The 22,317-nt window shown below is 36.1% G+C and overlaps 3 protein-coding genes across 3 annotated transcripts; all 3 read right to left on the reverse strand.

Moving 5' to 3' along the window:
* Nucleotides 1-527: 527 nt before the first annotated feature.
* Nucleotides 528-7,541, reverse strand: supv3l1 (SUV3-like helicase). The gene is made up of 15 exons (XM_039672411.2): nt 7,128-7,541; nt 6,902-6,979; nt 6,587-6,694; nt 5,875-5,989; nt 5,555-5,723; nt 5,362-5,473; nt 4,461-4,538; nt 3,807-3,898; nt 3,472-3,652; nt 3,127-3,220; nt 2,484-2,703; nt 2,320-2,400; nt 2,046-2,222; nt 1,285-1,433; nt 528-1,133 (listed from the first exon to the last, which is right to left on the reverse strand). The coding sequence occupies exons 1-15, from the start codon at nt 7,393-7,395 to the stop codon at nt 749-751; spliced, it is 2,307 nt and encodes a 768-aa protein (XP_039528345.1). The 5' UTR covers nt 7,396-7,541; the 3' UTR covers nt 528-748.
* A 2,382-nt stretch (nt 7,542-9,923) lies between these two features.
* On the reverse strand, nt 9,924-14,214 carry vps26a (VPS26, retromer complex component A). The gene is made up of 9 exons (XM_039672519.2): nt 14,076-14,214; nt 12,984-13,133; nt 12,817-12,892; nt 12,375-12,531; nt 12,014-12,178; nt 11,782-11,888; nt 11,537-11,605; nt 10,739-10,881; nt 9,924-10,578 (listed from the first exon to the last, which is right to left on the reverse strand). Exons 1-9 carry the CDS (start codon nt 14,076-14,078, stop codon nt 10,465-10,467), a joined length of 984 nt encoding a protein of 327 aa, XP_039528453.1. The 5' UTR covers nt 14,079-14,214; the 3' UTR covers nt 9,924-10,464.
* A 2,927-nt stretch (nt 14,215-17,141) lies between these two features.
* Nucleotides 17,142-21,850, reverse strand: srgn (serglycin). Its single transcript, XM_039672484.2, has 3 exons — nt 21,632-21,850; nt 20,453-20,591; nt 17,142-17,671 (listed from the first exon to the last, which is right to left on the reverse strand). Exons 1-3 carry the CDS (start codon nt 21,696-21,698, stop codon nt 17,410-17,412), a joined length of 468 nt encoding a protein of 155 aa, XP_039528418.1. The 5' UTR covers nt 21,699-21,850; the 3' UTR covers nt 17,142-17,409.
* Nucleotides 21,851-22,317: the final 467 nt, after the last annotated feature.

Here is a 22,317-nt window from a genome sequence, read left to right on the forward strand (position 1 = left end):
TTATGCTTGTTTAATTGTTAGTGAATGTTTATATATAAACATATTCAAGTTTAATCATATTTAGACATTATCCACATTCTGGTAAAAGTGTTACAAGACTTAAGAATATCCATTTTCTTAAAAAAAAAAAAAAAGACATCAGTTTAACCTTTCCTTATTGGTATTAGGAAATTACCTAACATATGCATGGATATTTTTAAACTGACCCTTACACTACCCTCACCTGTACAAGGTTGTTGCAGTTATGTGTACGGTGATGAAACTGCTCCATGTTTCAGCTTTAATCATTCATTGGTCATGTAGTTTTCCTAAAATAACATCAGACTACATTACCCTGCTAAAAATAGAAAAGGAGTAAATACAAATTATTGATTTTTCAACGACAGGTTCAATAGTCTGACAAGAACTCGGTCATGTGCAGCTTTACTTTTTTTGGTCATGGGAACCTGAATTTCTCTTTATCTTTATTCTTAAAATAACATTGTCAGCAAAGAAACATTTTTCTGTGGTTAGGCAACAGAGAGCTATTAAAAATATCAATATAATTTTATTGTAACATCCAAAAGTGTGCGGAACAGTCCTCTTTTTTACACTTGATTATACATTACTGTGAAAATTGCAATTTTTTTTTTTTTAGTAAAACAGATCAAGCGTTCCATAAATGGAGAGACAACCAGTTCAGAACACAGCCATATTGTTCACTTGATCTTCTAAAAGTACAGAAAAGTCCATGTTACAGTGTTAGTGTTCACTTTTTCTTTCTTTTCCCTTTATTTGTTGAAACAAAGTCATCACCATGTTGGCTCTGCTCTCTGACCCATTCTTTTTGCAGCTGCTCTAACAGCTCTTTTGTCAGTAGTCCATCCCGCAACAACCTGGAGCTCAGAGAAGAATCCGACAGTCTGAGCTCTTTTCTTTGATTATGGGGTTTTAGCACTCGTCCCCTTCTCTGTGGCAGTGTGTCCGAATCAGGAGGACTTACAGAGGCTGTGGTTTCTGCAGAAGCAGATTGATTCTCTGTGGCACGGATAAGCCGCGTGATGTTACGCACGCCAACCTGGATGATTCCGTCCAGTTCCTGTTGGATCTCACGGATGAGGTTAGCATCTGGGAACATGTCCATGAAGCGATAGCTGCAAGAGGGAAGCAGTCCAAGAGGATTCAAATTATGGATGAAATCAGTGGAAAAGGGACACTTATTTGTTGCTTTCTGATTTAATGCTAGAATTCTAAATAAATATTTCCAGACGTTTAGGTTCATCTTTAGGGGAAAAAAATGTATACCTGAGCCAAAGGTAAAGATCTAGCACATCATGGACAGCCTCCAGGTGAACCAGGTCCTTGATGTTTTTTGGAGGGGCCAGGGGCCAATTCATATTTCGACACACCCAGTCGAACGTCAGGGGCTCATCTCTGCTGAACTGTCTGGCAAACTATAGAGGACAGATTTTTACAGCATTTATATACTATTAATATTTTCAAATGTTGCTATTGTTAACTAAAACTATTAAAATAATTTACAGTGATTGAAATAAAGCAGGAATAACATAAATATTAGATGGCAACTAAATAAGTTTACGTTGCAGTACTAAAATGACTAAAACTACAGAAATATGCAAAAAAGGGTTACACTTTACAATAAGTTTAGGATATTTTAGATTTAGTCTGAGAGTTTTCTGTCCATCCATTGAAAATGTGTACGATATACTGTCCTGGTCCAGAAAGGAAATACAATTTCAAGGACTAAATCTAAAATATCTTAAACTGTGTTCTGAAAATGGAGGTCTTACGGGCTTGGTACAACATTGAGGGTGAGTCATTAATGACAATTTTCATTTTTGGGTGAACTAACCCTTTAAGATTTTATTAATTTTCATGCTTTTCATTGATAATGTAAGCACAATTCTCACACGCCATTTCCGCTGTATTATAAATCATTTTCAATCAAACCAAAATTGGACAATTGGCTACGTTTTATATTAATCCTCGCTAATCCGTTTTCCACCATGAGTTATTCAGGTCGAGCTGTCAGGTGGTTCACTCACCTTGAGAAAGGATGTACAAACGAAGGGCTGCTTCTTGTTGATGGGGGCCGTGCAGAACACGTAGCGGGAACGCAGATTCAGTGGGATATGCTGAATCATATCCGCCAAGAATTTGAAGTCATCGATGTTACAGACAAAGTAAAGTCCATCCACTTGTGCGAGACTCACAAATATATCCTGTACAGAGGAGCAGAATGGAAACGGAGTGATTTAAATGGTGATTACCACCAGTCAATAAAATTATAATGTAAAAATGTTGAATATTTAGACCAACAATGAGGTTTGAGAGAGTTGCATGGGGAAGATGGTAGGCAAACATCTCTATCTGCTCCGCTGTGGGGTGTAATCCTGCCATCTAAGAGGAGAAATTAACAAATGAGAAAACCTTTTTTCAAACAACAAATTGTTTACTTTTGTAATAGATAAAACTAGCCTTACCGCAATAGGGTCAACAGGCTTCCCCAAGATCTCCTTTAAAACAACCAAGTCGTCCCTTTGCATAGTAGTGACCTCACCCTCTTTAAACACAGAGCTGAAGCGTCCCGCTCGACCAGCGATCTGCAGTGCCTGTGACGTGGAAATAGTGTCTAGCTCCTTCTCCCCCTTTTCATTCACACTGGGTTTTACCAGAGAGTTAAAGATGATTCTCCTAATACTCCTAAAGGAAGTATAGTATCATTATTAGTCCTTAGAGTCAAAAAGTTTGAGAACCACTGATTTCATTTCAGGGTCTATAAGAAAGTGGGAGAGGGTCATGAAAAACTAAAGCACAAAACACGACACCTGACCAAGTGTCGAGGTGTCAATGAGCAAGACATCCAACCCCAGCTGCTCCTGACTAACTGGATGGTGCCTTGCATGGCTGAATAAATGACTGTGAATGGGTTAATGTGAGGCAAAAATGTATAGCGCTTTGGTGGCCATTGGGTCTGTGAAAGCGCAATATAAATGCAGTCCATTTACAAATTTTATATATATATTATAAAATAAATTGAAAATATAATTAATTATCATCTTAAAACTTTATAGTTTGATTAACTGTCAAAATGTATGATAAGGTTACTGGAAGGAAGTTACTCACAAGTTCAAACCCATTCCAATTGCATCCGTGGCAACAAGGATTTTGCAAGGGTCGTCTGGATCATTAAACTTTTTCGCTTGAGCCAACTTGGTGCCTGTAGACAAATCAAAATATTAGCTTAGTTTCCAGATCAAATAAAACCAAATTGTTGAGAAATTATTGTGATAGGAATAATTTGTTCTTTCTTTTGCATGTTGAGATATTCATAAAAGCAAAATATTCTTGGGGCCATGAAAGTTTTGTGAAAATGATCAAAAATGCAGGCAGTGTTTTTTGGGGAAAAGAGTTAATACAGATAGTTAAACAAAATAAAACCAGATCATAAGTTTACCATGTGGAACTTACCAGGGGGCAAGCTGCCATAAATGACGGCACACTCCAGGCCGCGGATTTCTATCTGTCGGCTGATTGAGTAGATGTCATTTTTGCTGAAGCACACGATGCAGTCACCAGGCTTTAGGTTATCTAATGATTCCACTGCATGATTTGAGATTGAAAAGGGGGTCAGCCTCTTATAATTATGCACCTTAAAGACAAAAGAGCATATTATGTCAAACCACATTAATGAGCTTAATCTCACAACATTGGGCAAACAGTGGAATATTTCTTCAAATCAACAGTTTCACCCAGGCATTGCGTTTACTGAGCAGTCAGTAGTCTTTCCAATAACTCTGACTCACCTCAACCTCTTCACCAGTGGTGAACATGAGTTCAGTGACAAACTCAACTGCTGCAGATTCTCCACACACATGGATCTCCTCAGCACACAAACCTATTCAGAAAGAGAAATGCATCATTAACATACCTCATTCAGTATGTTTATGAAATTACAGATTTGACCATGCAGATGAAAATTTGTATATTATAGTATGAAAATAGTGAGTTTAATATTTTTAAAGTAGCACTAGCAGGCATTTAAATATTATTACTAACTTAACACTAAAGATTAATATGAGTAGACGCAATCCAACAGAGAAAATAATGTGATAAATAGGCAACAGTGGGGTTAAAAAAAATCTAAAACAAGACCACTGCTTCTAATTTATATTGTTTAATCATTTAATACATTCGTTTTTATTACAAATTAGTGATTTGGGTGAAAAGAACCCAATTTCATTTTGATGAATTTCAAAGTCAATGTCACGAATTTGCGTACAATTTAATTAGTGACGTAGAATATGTTGTACATTTCTTATTTATTTTGACATAACCAAGTTTTAAATTTTTTCCCTAAAACTTAACGTAAATCGTAAACGTAAATCCCAAATGATTAATAGACCCCACTATATGTGTAAATAAATAATGTTTCTACTTAAAAGTCAAAGTCAACCCACCAAGAAGAGCTCTGGTCCAAGCCCACCCTCTGGCGGGATCTTTGATCATCTGAATCTCATCAATGACTGCCACTTCATCTAAACAAAAATATTCAAACAATAATAATATATATAAAAATATTATATATATATAAAATGTATTTATATTTCTTTGAATATTAAAGTATATTTTATATTGCTTAAAGAGGCTATACATAAGAATTTTCAAGCATTAATCGCTTTTGTATAGGCAACGTGTGAACGAAACGAAAAGAAAAAGACCTTCCCCGACTTTCTAGGCTGTCTATGAAGACGGGACGTTATTGCCGGGAAAATCAAAAGGATGTGACATTTGTGTGCGCTCCCGAGAGCCTCTCTTCCTATGACACATGAAACGAATGCTTAAAATCAGGATAAATCGCCAAAAATGCCATTCTGTGATATCAATGTGTCATGCAAAGAAAAGGGATTGGTTCAAACTATTGTCTCACATTGCCAGATCTATATAGTCTATAGTTTTAGATATAATGTATAAATCAAACTTAGATTCACAGCCCAATATGTCCCGACACTATCCTCGGGCTTGATTTTTTTTGGGGGCCCGATCTAAGGGCTACGGTGAATTGCAGAGCTGGTGCAAACATCTCCACATAGTTATAATCAGATGCCACTTTCAGCAGTGTGGGCTGCGTCTGGATGTTTGTTGACAGTATATCACTAGAAAAGGTATTTCACAGTTTTTTGCTTAGAAGTAAAAAGACCTTTGCTGTAAGTATCTCAGAGCCTTGAATCCTGTTCAGTCTCTTATACTGTACGTTAGCACTAATAACGAGGGTTTATGAATTCTACATACAGCCTCTTTAAGATTACTATCAAGAATCAAGTATTCTCACATTCAAACGAGCATGTTCTCCATACTCACATGGAGTTGTGACACTGCACATCTCTATCGTAGAGGCAATGTGGGCAGACGGTCTTCCATGAGGATCAACAAATTTTCTCTCTTCTCCTGTCACCAGATCACACGGCACTCCCTAATGGGAAACCACACATTAGCGGCTCAAACATCCACGACTAATGCAATTACAATAAAAAATTTAAAGAATTAAACTCACAGCATCATTACTCTTCTCATAGATTTCATGGGCCAGTAGCTTTAGAGGTCCACAGTAAACTCCAGACTTGGCTGCTAGGTATCTCTGGATGGCATGATAGGTCTTACCACTGTTGGTGGGTCCTGCGTGAAAAACAATCTTTCTTTGAATAGCTCTGGCCTCTGGATACCTGGAACACACATTTTTGTTCAAAAGATCGTATTGGCAAAAACACGAACAACTCTAATGACTGTTTCATAGTATAGTGTCAGAAAACTTTAGTAAGTGGAGATGAGAGGGTTTACACTATTGGTAAAATCAGAGAATGAAACTCTCAGTACCAGTTCACTGGGACCCGTAAGTCACTGATCTTGCGTAAATCGTCCATACAGTCCAACATGGGAAAAATCTGTTTGGCATGTCTCATAAAGTAAGGGAAAATATCATCTATATGGCCTGGAATGAGGAAAAAGGAAGATTATTAGAGGACTTTTCTTACACTGCCAGGGTGAAAAAACAAGACATTTCATGTAATTTTACAGTAAAATGGCGTTAATAGGGACAATGTGTAGGAATTTCTCCCATCTAGCGGTGAAATTATATTTTCCATTCAAACGAATTGTGCTTCCCAGCGCCTAGCTTTTTCAAATCTGTGTTGTATGTATCTACGGTAACCGTTATGTACCAAAAAGCTATGACAGGATGTCTTCAGAGGGAGTAAATCATTGGCTAATTTTCACTTTTGGGTGAACTATCCCTTTAAATTAATGTCTTTTGCTTTATTTTAGTTTCATGCAAGTTACCATGATGATGCTTTGTATTTGTAAGACACTGTGTTCACCTTCTATAATACTTCCCTCAGTTTCTAGAAAATCAACTTATGATGAACTTTGATTGATCATGTAGCTTTTACAGTGTTTTTAGTGGTTGTTAGTGTATTATAAGGACACAAAACAGATTTAGTACTTAAATAGGTTGGTTGGTATATTCTTTTTTTTTTAGTTTTTACAGTGTATGGATATTGTCAGTTAAATGTCTGAAGTAAATACTCACCAGCTCCACAGCAGATGTCACTAAGAATGATGTGCAAGTCAGCATTTAGTGCATTCATTTCCAGCACATGTTTTCTAAAGCTGACAAACGCTTGATGGAAGAGACGAGCTGTCGAAGAACAAATAAACAATAATGCTTTGATAAGACAATGATGCAACAAACCAAACTGCTTCGTAACAAACAAAATACAATTGTATCCCTGACATACTGCTATGTGTATATAGGTATTAGATGGGCACAGTGTGACCCATCATGGTTGACCAATGTTAATTATGTAAGATCGGGTAATAACAATCATGGGTTCATGATTCTCACCATCAAGTCCTTGGTCAGCAGCCAGTTTTTGCATCTCTTTCCTTTTGTAGAATCTATTCAGTACTTTGAGGATTTCACCTGTTAAAACCAGTTGATAAAAAAGATCAGATGCATTTCAGTTGCAAATGTTCACCAAATGTATACAAATCTATAAAAACAGCAGGGCAGAATGGCTTCTTGCCAGCTTCTTAATGCGATAATACAATATTTTAATAACATAACATACTTTTGTCCAGTGGTTGCGTCAACTCAGCGCCGATTGCGGCATCCCAGACTTCATCGCTTTTGACGGCGAGCGGTATAAACAGTGATGTGTCCAGGGGTCTCGATGAGTTGTCTGAAGATGATTGTCTTTTGGATAATTTTTCAGACGTCCTTGTTGTATGCAGTAAAGTGTTGTTTGCTACTGAAGCAGAGGTGAAGCTTGTGCTAGCACATACCCGGTATCGGATGTGGCAACGCGACAACAAGTAAATACAGCGATTTACAGACATTTTTAGCTTCCGTTAATCACGTGCAGCTGGATGAACGGAGTAATTAAAACTGACAGTAGCACAATTCATAATATAAACATAAGTTAAACAACAGTCCCAGAACCTATTATGAAAAGGAGGTCAAGTTCCCCTCAGTGACAACGTGTAGAAGGACCCAAGAATTTGCGGTGCCCGAAGAAAATGCCTGTTTTTTAATCTCAATATTTATTCAAGTCTTAAAATCAAGAATGGATAAATTTAAATAAAATGGATAATATGTGTATAGTAGACTAAAATATCATGAGAATACATTCGTTATAAAATGTGTAATCTTGAAGGATAATCATTTTGGGATAGTGGGTATGACAGGCATGCGCCTATTCGCTATTCTGCTCAGACTTCGTACTTCCGCTCAATTTCAGTTCTCTTCTGTTTTTAGAATATACATTTTTTTATTTCATAAATGTAGATTGTCAAAATCTCTCTGTTAATGAAGTCTCTTAAAACTGTAAAAAAAAAAATATCAAAAGCTATGTCTATTATAAGATATTGTGAATGTCTCTTTTTATTTTAGTTTACTTATTATTTTTCTTTTTATTTAACCGTCTTTACGTTTGTTACTCGTGCCTGTTTTTTTTCTTTAATGTTATTTAATTACACGTTCTAAAAATTCGCTTCTGTACCTCCAAAAAATGTCTATTTCAATTTTTTTATTATTATTATTATTATTGAATTTTCAAATTCCGGTTTCTGAACTGGTTGCAGTTTCACACTGGGTCCATATGAGGGCGCTCACAGGACGAGTGCAGAATGAATGGAGGTCTAAATCCACTTTTCTCAGGATATAATTTTTTGTCTAGTTATTTGAATGTTGTATTCGAAAGAGGTTACAAAGACATTACACATAACTGGGTGTTCGATTTTTTAGAATCACTGATTTGCTTTAAAAAGTATTTTAAAATGTCAATGACGTCATTCACATCTTACGACCGCTTACGACCAAAGACCTGCCTGCCTTCAGTCACTTTAGTACTTCTGCGCATAGACTGACAGACAGAGAAGCCTCGAAATTTAAAAAATACTACTGTTATTGTGTCACGAAATTTAGATTTTCAGTCGACAATGTACTGTAGTTGTTTAAAGCTCAAATATGTGGTTTATTTATAAAGATAACGCCTATTTAAAAATTTGATCTGACATTTTCGGAGTTGTGATATCCAGTCTTTCACTGGGCTTTCAGCCCTCTTGTACCAAATCTATCGCGATTTTAAATATCTAGAAATTGATTTTTTTTTTGTAAATCATGTACAAACCACTGAAATCACACGTGGTTCCCATATAATACTAATCCAGTGTGAATGGGTACAAACAGAGTTATAATGACTGGTGATATCTTGAACACAACCGAAACTGATCCATTTATTTTCTTATTGCTTAATCACCGCAGCAATGAAATAAAGATGACAATATGGAAGCAAAAACTGAGCACTTGCAGTCCAATAGTAACTTGTGATGATTACGTCAAGGAACGTTTTGGTGCAAACTGATTCAGGAAGGAATCGATCCCTTTGTAAATTTCACTAAACTTTACTTGTGCAAGGTTAACGCTACACAATACCATTATGATCCAGTTGATGAAATGTTTTGTTGTTGTTTTTTACAGCAGAGCAAAACCGGAAAAATAGATGAACTAATTCTAATGTCCATGACATGGATTTGACGTAACACACACAATCGAACAACTGTGTGCAATTTCCCGCCAGATCCGTCCCTAGAGCTTTAAAATGACTGTAGGGTTTATCAAAGGGTATATCCGTAAATACCAGATTTGAAACATGGAAGTTCTTTACCACTCATTAATAACATTGTTATTGTTTTATACAAATAAATAAATGTAGCTGTTAAGTATAAACTGGCATTTTTATTTGTCATAATGGCAGATAAACAAACTATGGCGGGATATGTACAATTTTCATGACGTACAAATGACTCTGTTGCCATAGCACAACTATTTCATTAGTCATTGTGTCTTTACCATTGGGGCACTTAATAGTTTTGTACACATACTTTCCATTAATAATGTAGTGTGTTTTAAAATCAAAGCAGGAGGGAAAAATAATAACTGTAATGTTTAGAGTGAAACCAAAAAAGTCAAAATAAACACATTTACTCCACAAACCACATAAAATAAGAACGAGTACAGTTGCGACAGTGAAATATTGTTAACATCCTTTTGTTAGAAAGCCTTAAAGCAGGACGACATGCAAATTGTACAACAAAACAATCCCATCATTTCTCTTCAGTTTGTAGCAGAGATGATATTTAGCAGTGTTTAGCGATGCTGATGAATCATCTCAGAAAGCTCCTTAGGAAGTTCAAGTGGCCCTCTTTTACTACTAAGCCAGTGTGTTCAAAACGGGGCAAACAAGTTGAATACATGTGCCCAATATAACTACACAAACTGCCCTAGTTTTATAAAGCTTCTAGTCCAAAGACTCTTTAAATATTTTATATATAGACATATTTTTTATTTTTATTTTCAAGGAATATTTAAGAAACAAACAAAAAAGAGAAGATGCTAAATAAGTTAAATAGAAATGTTTAAGTGGATTGCAAATACAGTGTGGCCTGGGTACCAATTCATTTCTTGACCTTTTTTTTATTTATTAAATGATCCCATACAGCCTTTATTAACTGTTACTATGAACTGATTCACCAGCTAGCATGCATGATGAAGCTCTTTAAAATGTGTTTCTGCTCTATTATTTGGAACATAGAGGATACCAGTGAGTGCACTTATAAAAACATTTCTTCATCTAGGGATGCGTGCAACCTTGAAGATGTGCTATATGACTTAAATGACCGTTTCCAGTGCTTTCTAAAAAAAGTGTCCTTGTGTAATAACAGATTGCTTGCTGTGTACAACAGAGAGGGGAGAGCCAATTCAGGCACAGTTTATCACCATTAGCTGTGAGGGGTGACCATGTGAACAGCGATCTGCATGTATGTTCAGTGGAATTTGTTCTCCTCTCCTGCGACTGGTCACTGAGAGGCACGTGTTTCCCTGGCTGGTTGCTCTCCAAAACCCGCTCACATTTCCGGCTGCTCAGCAGAGAGACTCGGCCGAGGCTCAGGTGACTCGTAGCGCTGATGGAAGTTCCGTTTCCGCATTTTCTCTGGTGCCTTCCTCCACAAAACGATTTCCTACAAAAAAAAAAGGACAAATAATCAAGTCATACTGCTGACATACATGACTTGACACTGAAAGTAAAAAAGTATATAACAACTTAGTATTGTCACTTGGGATATAATTGGGATTTAAACTGTACATTTTATTACAACGGCATTTTCATTCAAACTGTACCTGCTGTTTGAAGTATCTCCTATCTTCTTCATCTACAAGCACCAAGTTCAAAAAGTACCTCACAGAGAACTTCTTGTTTACATCTCTCATTGTGGGTGTAAGGTCATAACCAGCCAGGAAAAGACGAATGGGAATGGATTCACCTGGAAATATATGGTCAGTCCAGTAGGGGAACAAAAGTCAGTTTCGGAATAAAGAATCTGGCAATGTCATACAATGTTCAATGCGACCAGTTAATGGATGAATCAGCGTTTTTTTTTTTTTTACAGTCACTTGTCACATTTGACAAGCCTTATTTGAAGCACCATCTTTCCGTCCGTGATTTGCTCTAAAATGATCGCTTCCATAGAAATCAATGTTTCGATCCAAACTATAAACTTTTATAGCAGTTCTTCTGTGATAAGAATATTTATTGCAAAGAAATAACACTATGTGGTTGAAAAGCTGTTTCATGCTTGTAAATGACAACTGCTTTCTCTGGCTCACCAGCAGCGGCGACACAGATTTTAATGCTCCGGTGTGAATGATTTTTGTCAGCTTTAATAGATACAGCCGAATCATTGTCATTTAGGAATGAGATTCCGTGGGTGTTTCAGCTATTTTTGTTGTTGTTGTCATTTATTTTAGTATGCATGAAAGTTTAAATGAAAGGTTAAGAGAAATTTGTTCTGCTTTTGTTTCATGATTGAGGCCTAATTGATATTAGTACACAGTCTTCAGTGGTAATAAAAAAACTTAAACTAATCTACACTCATATCATAACATATATACAGAAAATGATGTTGAGTAGCTGCTCACCCTTGACTGGTGCTCCATCCATAATCTCATATTTGGCCACAGTCTCTGTCTCAGTAGTTGTGCTCGGCCCTAGAGAGACATGTCACATGACGCACTTCATAATAAATAAAATGCAAATCAAGCTGGACTAACAGTAAAATGTTCTTTAAAGATTAATACATTTGCTTTTTGTGACTTACAAATTATATCCTTTTAAAACAATTATTCTAGAAGACTATAAAATCTAACATATAAGGAGATCTTACCAATTCCCGTCATTTCTTTCTTGATCAACTGAAGTTCCATGTGTTGGATTTTAATTCGTACAAGTAAGAAGTAGATTTTTCCCACAATTACGTCTTTCAGGTGATACCTGAAGACAAGACGACTTCTTTTAGCTCAAAATCAGTTAGACTGACAAACATGTTTAAGCCAGTGAATCCATACAGACTTGGAAACTAGGATTGATTCAGTGGCAGTGAAGTTAAGTGCACTTACTTGGACTTATTGTATTCAAACTCTATATGCAGGCAGTCTTCAATGCCCACTTCCATTTTGATAGAGTTGTTGACGTCAGGGTAGGTGGCCAGTTGATGGACAATGAGGTCATACTCCTTTACCAAATCAGACAGCCTCCTTACAATTGTAACTTTAAGGAAATACCTGCATAGACATGAAAAGCACATGAAAGTTGAAATTATTTGTCAGGACCATTTGGAAAGAATAACGTGCCTTAAAGCAACAAAGCAGAAGTCATATAACAAGTATTGGCATTTTTAACATCTCAGTGTTTGTTTCAGTTTGGCTTTGTCTCTATGCTGCAAAAAAAAAAAAAAATCTCCACAAAGCGTTTACTAACCTCAGTCGCACATTCGCTCCGACATAGGACTCGTATGGCTTTTCCACCTGCATGAACTCAAAGTCATAGCTGCGGTTCTGTGTCAACTCCCCAGGCAGAGCGAGCTCCTTCACAAGGTTTACAAACTCATGAGTATTGCTTTTATCACTGAAGAGCTCTGCATGAGTAGGGGAAAAAAAATACACTTACGTATTGGACAGACAATTTTGTTGTTTTCTTTTTTACATTGCAAGCACCATCAGAATCACTAATAATACTTAAAAAGTGAGAAATAAAATAACTAGGGCACCATAACAGATTGCCTCCCTTACAGAAAATGTGTAGAGCAGTCTAGCTTTCCATGTGACAACCACATGCTCTGCTAAGCTCTCCGCATACTAGAACAGCAATACCCATGAATGCCTTGAGAAAGAGAATAAATGAATGCAGTGTGTTAACTTACCGATTTGTCCAACAAACTCAATGCGGATTCCCAGATGTTCAAGCCTTTTGCTTGTTTGTTTCACATTGATATTTACCTTGGGGTGGCAAAAGACAACATGCGTCAATTTTCTTTCAAAACCAGAGACTTGAAGAAATGACACGCACGGGTGAAGTTTACTCACTCACCTTTCCTGAAACCGATTCTCCATCATAAAACATATAATGCTTCTCCAATTTCCCCTCCTCCGTCTTCAGCTCTGCTGTTTTCCTGCTTTCAGCATCGTTTAGAATGACATCGATTTCACACACAGGACCAAAAAGACCTCCAAGGAAACTCTGAAAGTATTACATTATCTCATTTTATTTTAAATTCACCATTATCCAGGTAGTTTCAGATCTATGTTTCTGTACTGTGACATACAGCCATGTTAAACAAATTGAAATTGCATTAATTTCATGTCAACTTTAATACATTTCACATACTTTGTTTAATGTCATAATAATAAAATGCTAGAACTTAATTCCAAAAGAAAGGTTTTAAACTGTCTTTTGACAGGTCTCAATTTTTCTCAGTTTGCAAAAATATAATAAAATGTATGAATTTCACGCATTTGTACCAAATTTGTTCGAAGTGTAAGAAAGAAACCTTTTTATCTGCAATAATATGATAAGAAACAGTGAAATTATCATGCCTCACATGAATAATTTGTCATAACTGGTGGTGTTACTACTTCAATTCAAAATTGTTTGCCGGTTGAAACATCATTCCCAATGCAAGGAAATGCTGACGCAGTGCGAAACATTAATTATCATGTGCATTGCATTGCTCAATATCCATACGGAGCCTGGAAGGACTGCATAAACTTTTAACAACGAGTGTAAAATTGAAACCTTAAAATCAGCTTAATTTTAGAGGAAAACAGAACAAACTCGGTATCTAACGTTAGTTTGAATTCAACCTTCAGCTTCACAGCTGTTTTTAAAGGTCCTGTAGGATTTGCGTTGTTTACGCAAGACCAACACGTACAGATTCTCCACGATAACCAATTTGTAAGGACACAGGAATCCGTTTGTTGTGTTTTATCAGTGTTTAATCGCTGACTGATAATGACCAGCCTCCCCACCCAATCATTCACGACTTCCATGGCCTACTTAATGACTGGATAAACTGCAAACATTGTTGCCTGTATTGGGGGCTTTTATTCCAGAGGGAATGAGACAAGCGTTCCGTGAGTTCAAGAATATCACCCATTAAATGCAGTCTGATTGAACGCTCACCATTTCAGCTCCGTAGATTTAGCTTGAACACAGTCCTCCTCAGCACAACTTCCGCTGGATCCCCGTTCCTATTTACTGAAGGGACTGGCACTGACAGGAACACCAAACGAGTGAGCGCTGAAACATTAAGAGAACCCGGCCATTGAATTTCAAAATAAAAGTGTTAAATTGTATTTGTTTAAACAAAATTTAATTGTTATGTTGAGATTTTAAACTTAGATTTTAAATACAAAGTATACAAAGAATTTATATATTTGAATCATTGTGATTCTGTAATGACCAATATACAATTTAGTCAGAGATTAGGACTACTTTTGTTCAGTGATTCAGGTCATATGATTGTGAAATAATGATTATTTTAAAACATAACTAATATCATGTGATCACATTTTCCTTTTCTTCATCTGGCTGTCATAACTCATGTACAGCAGCCAAACAAAATTTAAGTTAAACATGTAAAGGTCAACAGACCAACTAAACCAAACACCGATCTCCATAATGGTGACTAAAATTAGATTTTTCTTTGTCAGTGATTCTGCTTGTTATCATCAGGTGTCTTCAATAATGCTCAATCATGACTCAATCAATAACTTAAATAGCATATTAACTAGCGCTCTTCAGTGTTATTTTAACACTCAAATTTTAACACTTTTGAGTTTTTGCTGTGTATAACATTCAGGAAACTGGACATTTTTATGTTCTTGGAATGTTAAAAATCAACATTACTATACTTTACGAAAATTACGTTTAAAGAACGTTTGAGGAACATTATACCTTTTAAAACACGTTCCTCTAACGTCAAGATAACTGGACATTTTTTACAATCCCAGAACCAACACTGAATATTTAGAGAAAGTTCTTATAACAAAATTCTGTTGGAAGTGTCTGCTGGGATTTTTTTTTTAAATTACAATTAATTACAATTTCTGCTGGCCAAAACAATTTTTTGGCTAATTTTGGATGCCACATTTTGCATTTGTGCCATTTTATGAATTGTTAAATTTTTCTTCTTATTAGTTTTTAAATTTGAACTGAATATAGTTTAAATAGACTGTCAGGTATAGCCTTTTGGCAATGACTTGTCACAAAAGTTTACGGTATGTTTGTTGACAACAGGGGAAAACAGAGGTGGAAAAAGTAGACAACTGCAGTGACAGTACAGATACTAGGCCTACTGGTCAAATATTACTCCATTACAAGTAAAATATAAATTTTCAGTGTCAATGCATTGTTAATACCTACAGATCCTTAATGCCTCTGAATCTATGCCTGTTTATCCTCATATCAATATCAAATTTATTTATAGAACACAGTTCCAGTAGTGGGATTGAATGTGAGATTGACTAAGTCAACTCAGTAACGTCCATAATGGTTTCAGACACCCAAATGGCTGTTCCTATAGTGCCCTATTTTAAAGTTTGCTGGCTTTTAGTGTGAATATTTTAGCCTTACTGTTATTTGTAAGCTAGTGCGTTCCAAAACAATGACACAATTCACATTTAGAAGATTAATGTTGAAAATGAAAATCAGGTTAGGGTCAGAATCCAACATAAGATTGACGTTTATCTCCAACATTGGACGGACATTGTCCAGTGTGGTTGATAATGAAAATCGGGTTGACTTCAAAAACCAACATCAGTCGGTCCGATGCCGGGTTCTAACGTCAAACCAACATCGGGTTCTGACATCAACCCGACTTTCATTTTCGACCAAAATCCGAAATTCTTTCCGACGTTGGATGCTGACGTTAATCTGACATCAGGTTCTTACAATCTGACGTCGGGTTCTGACGTCAAACCAACTTTCATTTCTATTCTTAAAGCCATGTGAAGCTTAATATTTTTAATGTTCTTTTAAAGGGGTCATCAGATGCAAAATTCCCTTTTATATGGTGTTTGCATATAAATGTGTCTTTACAGTGGATGGACACAACCACTATACAATAAAAAAATCCATTCACAGGATTTTTTTAATCCTCAAAAAGCCTAAACACTCTCATTAATCAATCCATTTGGGTTTTCTGATCAATATGACTCATGCTTTGCCCACCACTGACGGGCTGTCCCGTATTAGCATTATTCCGCCCTCAGCCAGTTGTATACGTCCACCAAGGCAGCACTTTAGAGTCTTGTGTCGACACCCCTATAGAAGAGAGGGGTGGGGTGAGCAGTTGCTCATTATCATTTAAAGAGTCATGCATTGAAATGGGTCGCTGTGAACTGATCTCATTTTGAGGAGGTCAAAAGGGTGTTGTTTTACATAACCATTGAAGAATTTAACCAAAGTATGTAAAAAACTTTACACAAACACCCTAAAGAATCATACCAACTTGTCGAAAATGGGTATCTGATTACCAATCAAGCCTTGTCTCAAATTGAAAATCTCAAACATTCTCAATAAGATTTCCTGCTAAAACTATGGGTGTACATTTTGGGATGCTTTTTTTTTTTTACAAGTAAAAGCAAAACGTACCCATTTTGGCATCATAAATGCTCTTGAAAAACTATTATTTAGTGTTGAACCTGGTTGAATATGCTGAACTGTGGAGGTGTAACAGGAACAAATGTGGGCGTAAAGCATCTGGAAGGGAGTGTGTGTGTGTGTGTGTGTGTGTGTGTGTCATCTTAACCGCATTTTTGAATTTGCACATTTGCACTTTTTGCATTTTGCTAATTACTTTTCTTTGTATCCATCTTTTCAATGTTGATCTAAATACAGAATCAACTGTATGTCTGTGTGCTTGACACTGAGAAACAGGTCACAAGAAGTGACTCCGGAAACATACGAGACCAAGTGTGATAATAGACTTCTGGTAAAACAGGAAGCCTAAATGGCTGACCTCATCTCATTGCTAGCTTCTGTTGAATACAATTCATCATTCCTTTTGCTGGTTTAAAGAGTTAAAAATAAGACACAGATGCTTTTTTATAATTTTTTTTATTTTGAAATCTTAAATATTATACAATACTGGCAAGAAAAGACATTTAAATGTTTACAAAATGTACTCCTTGCTACCCAAACACTTTAAATAGTCTATGTTGCATTTAATAATATTTCCATTCCAAATTAAATTCAAATGATTGCTTTAATAGTTAAGACTGATCATGGGTCAGACTATGGACATTAAGAGTAAATAAAATAATATGTTTTAAAAAATAAAGAGCAAATAAAATAGATCCTTACAATGCAACCTGGGATATAATTAACTTTTGCAGAGCATGTCACAGTTTATGAATATATATTAATTACATCTGTGACCAAAAAAGCAGCGTCCCATATGTTTCACATTGTACAAAAGAAAACCGAAAAAGCAAATGACATGTTATCCAGCACTTTACACCATAATGTTGTCCTCTTTCAAATCCTGTGAAGAAAGCCAATCTATTTTCTGAGGTGAGACATAATTGGCGTAATCAATGTCTCCACTGGACTCCATCCAAGTCGAAGCTTCCACTTCATTATTGTTGAGTTCCTGCTCTGGACCGTCTGCCATCAACTGCCGATCCATGTTGAGAAAAGGGGCCAAGGTGTCTGAGTTACCTGAACCCTCTCCTGACTGCTCCTCAGTCTCAGGAGTCACTTCCTCTACTGGGACTCTGTTGAAAACAAAAGCACAAAGTCATTCAATAGTGCTCCAACATCCTCTCAGCCCTTCCTGTCATTTTGTTGAGAAATTAAGGGGCCAGTTCATTTTTTCTTCTTCACATTTTCAGCTTTCAGTGTATAATGTTGCAGTTTGAGCATGAAAAAAAAGGTCTGAAAGTTCCAAAGCACAATGTCTACTACACAGTTATTCTCTATATCAATAAGCCCTGTTTCTGAAATGCTTCGCTTTTAGTCTTAAAGGTGCTGTATGTATCTTTTTCACTCTACTAAGGCATAAAAATACCATAATATGTTTGCAGATATTTAGGACACATGCAGTTCACATACTCTTTTCTCTGAAAAACACTTCTACAGCCAGTATTTACTTTGAAATGTGCGTCCGTGTTGGAATGTCTGTTTTTGTTTTGGTCTGTGTGCTCTCGGCCACTGTCAGTTCACCCAATTGTAACACCCCGGGATGCCAGTTGGCAGGAAACGGTGTATTACAGCCAGCAAACAAACTGGGTCAGAGATTGAAGATTCTACTCAACCTAAAAAGCCTCGGTCCATCTAAAAATCTCTATGAACGAGAGCATATTAAAATATTGATAAATCAACTCATCATCTTACAGTGTGTAAGCTTATCAATTGCGCTCGTTCCTGTTGAGTGTGTCCTAAAACTGTAAATCCGAGTGAGCGTCGAGTCAGGAGGAGGAGTCGGGGGGAAACAACGATTTCTGATATTTTTTAACAGTAACAGTCAAGCGCTTTTCAGAAGGGGGGGGCTTTAGGGACCAAAACTAAACAGAGCGTTACAGGCAGACTGGAGAGAGAGGTGCAGCAACAATTAAAAAAATATGTAAAAAAAAAAAACAAAAAAAAAAAGTGTTTTTAAACATTCTAGCAAATAAAACAATTCTACTAGACCCCAAAAACAAAATCCAGGGCAGGGCATAATATAGTCTCTTTAATCATCCCGCTGACCTCCACACTAGACTTAGTCAACATACAGTAAAACAGAAGTTGCAATAGAACTGCCTTCCCTATTGTGACATTCAAGTGAAATGGCTTTTCGACCTGGAAAGAATGTAGGCAGTGACTTAAAGTCCCCGTGAAATCAAAATTGAACCTATTTACTTTGTTAGCGCATATTACTAGTCTTGTGGTGAACAAATAATCCGTGCAAGTGAATATATATTAAAAAAAATTTTTTACCTTAGTAATCTTTAATCAAAGTTACTTCCGGTCTGGAACGGTTTCTTTTTCTGATGACGTAGGCTTCACAGTTTGGGTGGGGAAACGCTTAACCACTCCCCTCAAACCGTTAGTTTGCTATGAGCGAGAGATGGAGAGGAGGAGCGCTAGAGTAAAACCCTGCCCTCTGTTCAATATTCCGTTTCACTTGGAAATACGTCACTGCACTGGAGAAAAATCGTTTGCAACTTCCGGTTCACGGGGACTTTAATTTTGTCCATCGGGAATTGTTTGGATTGTTGTGGCTTTCTATGCGGTGATCTAATGTGATTGACAGGTTGTCTCGTTCTTACGCCACTGAACACGTCACCAGAGAAGAGAAGAGGTAGTGTTGCAAGATGGAGGGGAAGCTATTTTGATAAAAGATTATGGGGGCATATGAATGTTTTAGAAATCATGTGCCAGATAAATCCTTTATTATACATATTCCTTAAATATTCAAAAAACAATTGCCCATTTTTATTTCATGGTGACTTTCAAAATGTATTATTTGTTGTCTTTTTAAGAAAGGAAGAGATTGTGTTTCTTTTGTGTAAGCAAGATTTTGTGAACTGTAACAACTCAACCAAACATTTTTTAACATTGTCTTAGTTGTTGTTTTCGGGGTTGAATACAAATGTGAAAAATTGTGAGGAGATACAGCTGTCGTGACGTCAATCTGATTGAGGCATGGAAGGAAGTGATTCAGCATGAGAAATGCTGAGTAGAAAAAGATACAATCTAAGAACAAATCTAAGTAATCAAACAGACAAAAACTGATGTTACATTGATTCCAATAAGACCATATGGTCATATTGTGTAATTAGCAAAATTAAAAACATCTGACACTTTAGCTAGAGCCTTTTCCAGTTATATAACACACAATTGTAGTTCTAGCATAATGAGCACTTAACGTGACAGTGACAAAACCTTACAGAAAATATCTCATCCTTATGAATATATATATTTCAGTGAAAAGACACATGCTACTTTTTTGGCAGAAATAATCACCACTGCTAGGAAAATGATAACAGAGATTTGAATCATGTGGTGAAGCATCACATTCAAAATGTCTAAACCAGAAGAAATTCTGGAAATGCCCCTGACGTTGAACAACATCAGCATATTTTGGTGAAAATGTTTCCAAGAAACAAAATTCAGTAAAACTTATTGCATTTCTTTCATTTCTTAATCCAACTTTCTATGACATCATATCTGAGGAAGCAGTCAGTACTTCCTGTAGGTCGAAAAATGTCTCTCATAACATTTTTTTGGATGATTAAGCTGTAACACGACTCCAGTGGTCCCATTCTTGATCATGAAAATTGGATGTGAAAATGCTATACATAATTTTCCCCAAAATATATCTGGGATTCAGGTATGACAGGAGGGAGATTTTACTAAACCAACTAAATCTAATCAAAAATCTACAGTTTACAGTAGTGAAATGCGTCATGTTACAATACAATACATTCCCTAAACTCTTTAGTTTTCATTAATCTAGACATAAATAAACATGTAAAAGTAAGTGAACAGAAGTAAATATACAGACAACTTACATGTGTTTTGCAGCAGAAGGTGGAAGTCGGGTACTTTGCCCTGACAGGGGCACCCAAGGGCCCTTCTGTGTGACACAGTTTGCGTTCTTATCATCCGGGTTGCATTTCAACCACATATACCTGCCTTTGGCTGGGGCTCCTGAGTTCAGGGATAATATAGAATGACATATGAGGGGCTTGTCAGACATTCACACTATCCTCAAACAAACTCCTCAGGCATGATATTGTAATAATGAACTGAGCAGTGTTTTATTATATATTTTGTCATTAATTTTTGAGCACAAATTGTATTTATTTATTAAAGAGTGTTATTTTTATGTATTCTCTTATGTATCATACCTATTTTATTATTATGTATAATGTACACAAAATGGCACAATTTCACAATATAAAACTATTTCCTACTCTTTTTAGTGAATCAAAACCAAATTGCGCGTTATTGCAGCCAGTTTTCCGAACGAATGATTCTAAAGTGCCGATTCATTTTAGTGAATCAAAACCAAGTTGCGCGTTACAATGTAGCTAGTTCTTCGAACGGATAATTCTAATGAGTCGGATCTTTTTAGTGAATCAAAAATCATACATCGCGATCGCGACCATCGGCAACGGGCTGAGTTCATTATAAGCAATAATAAGATTGTTTTTCCAAACATTTCTTGAAAAAAAAAAATACTAAAAGATGAATTGATAGAACCGTTGAATAAACCAGAGTCGTAAAACCGATTCGGAATCAAAGAATAAGTAACGTTAAATTAATTATTAGTAGCCTATAGGCCAGATTTTCTAATGGCTATATGGTAACGTTAGTGGGCAAAGTCAGTATTAACTTTAGCCTATTATAGACTAGTGAATTAATTATGGCTAAAGTTAAATTAAATTAAACAAAGACACATTTTCTAATGTAAAAGTCAGAAATAGCGGTAAAATAGCCTTAATTGTGTAAGAGATGGATGTATTGATATTTTTCAGTATAACGATGGATGATTTGACAGACAACATTCGTGGCTGAAGTTACAGTTGAATTCATTTTTCATAACAATATCTTGTCAACTTTTCTTGAAGATAGGCTACGCAGTTTTTATAACGAAACACCTTCCGTGAAGTAGACGCTGTTGCTGTCTGGGAGTTTACTATCATCTAGGCTACTTCAAAACCTGAATGCTTAAATAATAAACTTACCATGTCCGCTGTCCCCAAAAAGGCATATTATTGCCAGTGCCAAAGTAATTCTGTGGTAAAATCTCATCCTATTGTTCAAGAAAAGCAGAAGATGCGAAAGAAAATGTCTTCAAATGAACTTGAGGCAAAAACTTCTCCTAGTTCAATAGGCTATGTAAAAGACCCTGCCCCTGTATGCGTCATTGTTTCCTGAAATCAGCCCACAACAGCTCGCTTTGGCAAGGTTTCTTAATACTGAACTATTACTAATATACAAACCGAATTCAACCGTCGTTTTAAACATACACAACATGAACGCCCAAACAAGTCAGATTAAAACTAAACATATGAAAACGGCAGTTCCACCGAGAGAACAATAAACTCTGTCAAAAAAAAAAAAAAACTATTTTAGAACTTGTTTTGTGTCTATCAAACATATAAGTAAATGACAATAATAGTAGGCCACTACAGTTATAAGTGATTTCAGGGATGCATCCTTTGCTAAACATACTTATATTTGTGTTCAGCAAAAGTGTACAGCTGAAAAATCACTTAAATAAAACTGCTGTAACACTTATAGGCTATACTATTGTTCCTATGTTAAAAAGTGAAATCCAGAGTTAAATTTTCAAGTGAAATCCAGGCTGCATAACTGCTTCATGATAAAAGCACTATTCTTATTGTGTTATTGCTGGAACAAATGCTGG

Source organism: Pimephales promelas, chromosome 11, assembly GCF_988280905.1.
Source record: "Pimephales promelas chromosome 11, fPimPro1.hap1.1, whole genome shotgun sequence".
Classification (NCBI taxonomy): domain Eukaryota; kingdom Metazoa; phylum Chordata; class Actinopteri; order Cypriniformes; family Leuciscidae; genus Pimephales; species Pimephales promelas.

Excerpts from the sequence above, each read along its gene's own strand:
- supv3l1 (XM_039672411.2), bottom strand. The coding sequence starts at position 7,395 with ATGTCTGTAAATCGCTGTATTTACTTGTTGTCGCGTTGCCACATCCGA. Across the intron at positions 6,695-6,901 it reads TGCTGACCAAGGACTTGATG|CTCGTCTCTTCCATCAAGCG; the intron begins GTGAGAATCATG and ends GTTCTTCGACAG. Across the intron at positions 5,990-6,586 it reads TGACATCTGCTGTGGAGCTG|GCCATATAGATGATATTTTC; the intron begins GTGAGTATTTAC and ends TCCTCATTCCAG.
- vps26a (XM_039672519.2), bottom strand. Across the intron at positions 12,893-12,983 it reads GAGAATCGGTTTCAGGAAAG|GTAAATATCAATGTGAAACA; the intron begins GTGAGTGAGTAA and ends TGCCACCCCAAG. Across the intron at positions 12,532-12,816 it reads TGAGTTTGTTGGACAAATCG|AGCTCTTCAGTGATAAAAGC; the intron begins GTAAGTTAACAC and ends CTACTCATGCAG.
- srgn (XM_039672484.2), bottom strand. The coding sequence starts at position 21,698 with ATGAGATTTTACCACAGAATTACTTTGGCACTGGCAATAATATGCCTT. Across the intron at positions 20,592-21,631 it reads TTTTGGGGACAGCGGACATG|GAGCCCCAGCCAAAGGCAGG; the intron begins GTAAGTTTATTA and ends CCCTGAACTCAG. Across the intron at positions 17,672-20,452 it reads CCTTCTGCTGCAAAACACAT|AGTCCCAGTAGAGGAAGTGA; the intron begins GTAAGTTGTCTG and ends TGTTTTCAACAG.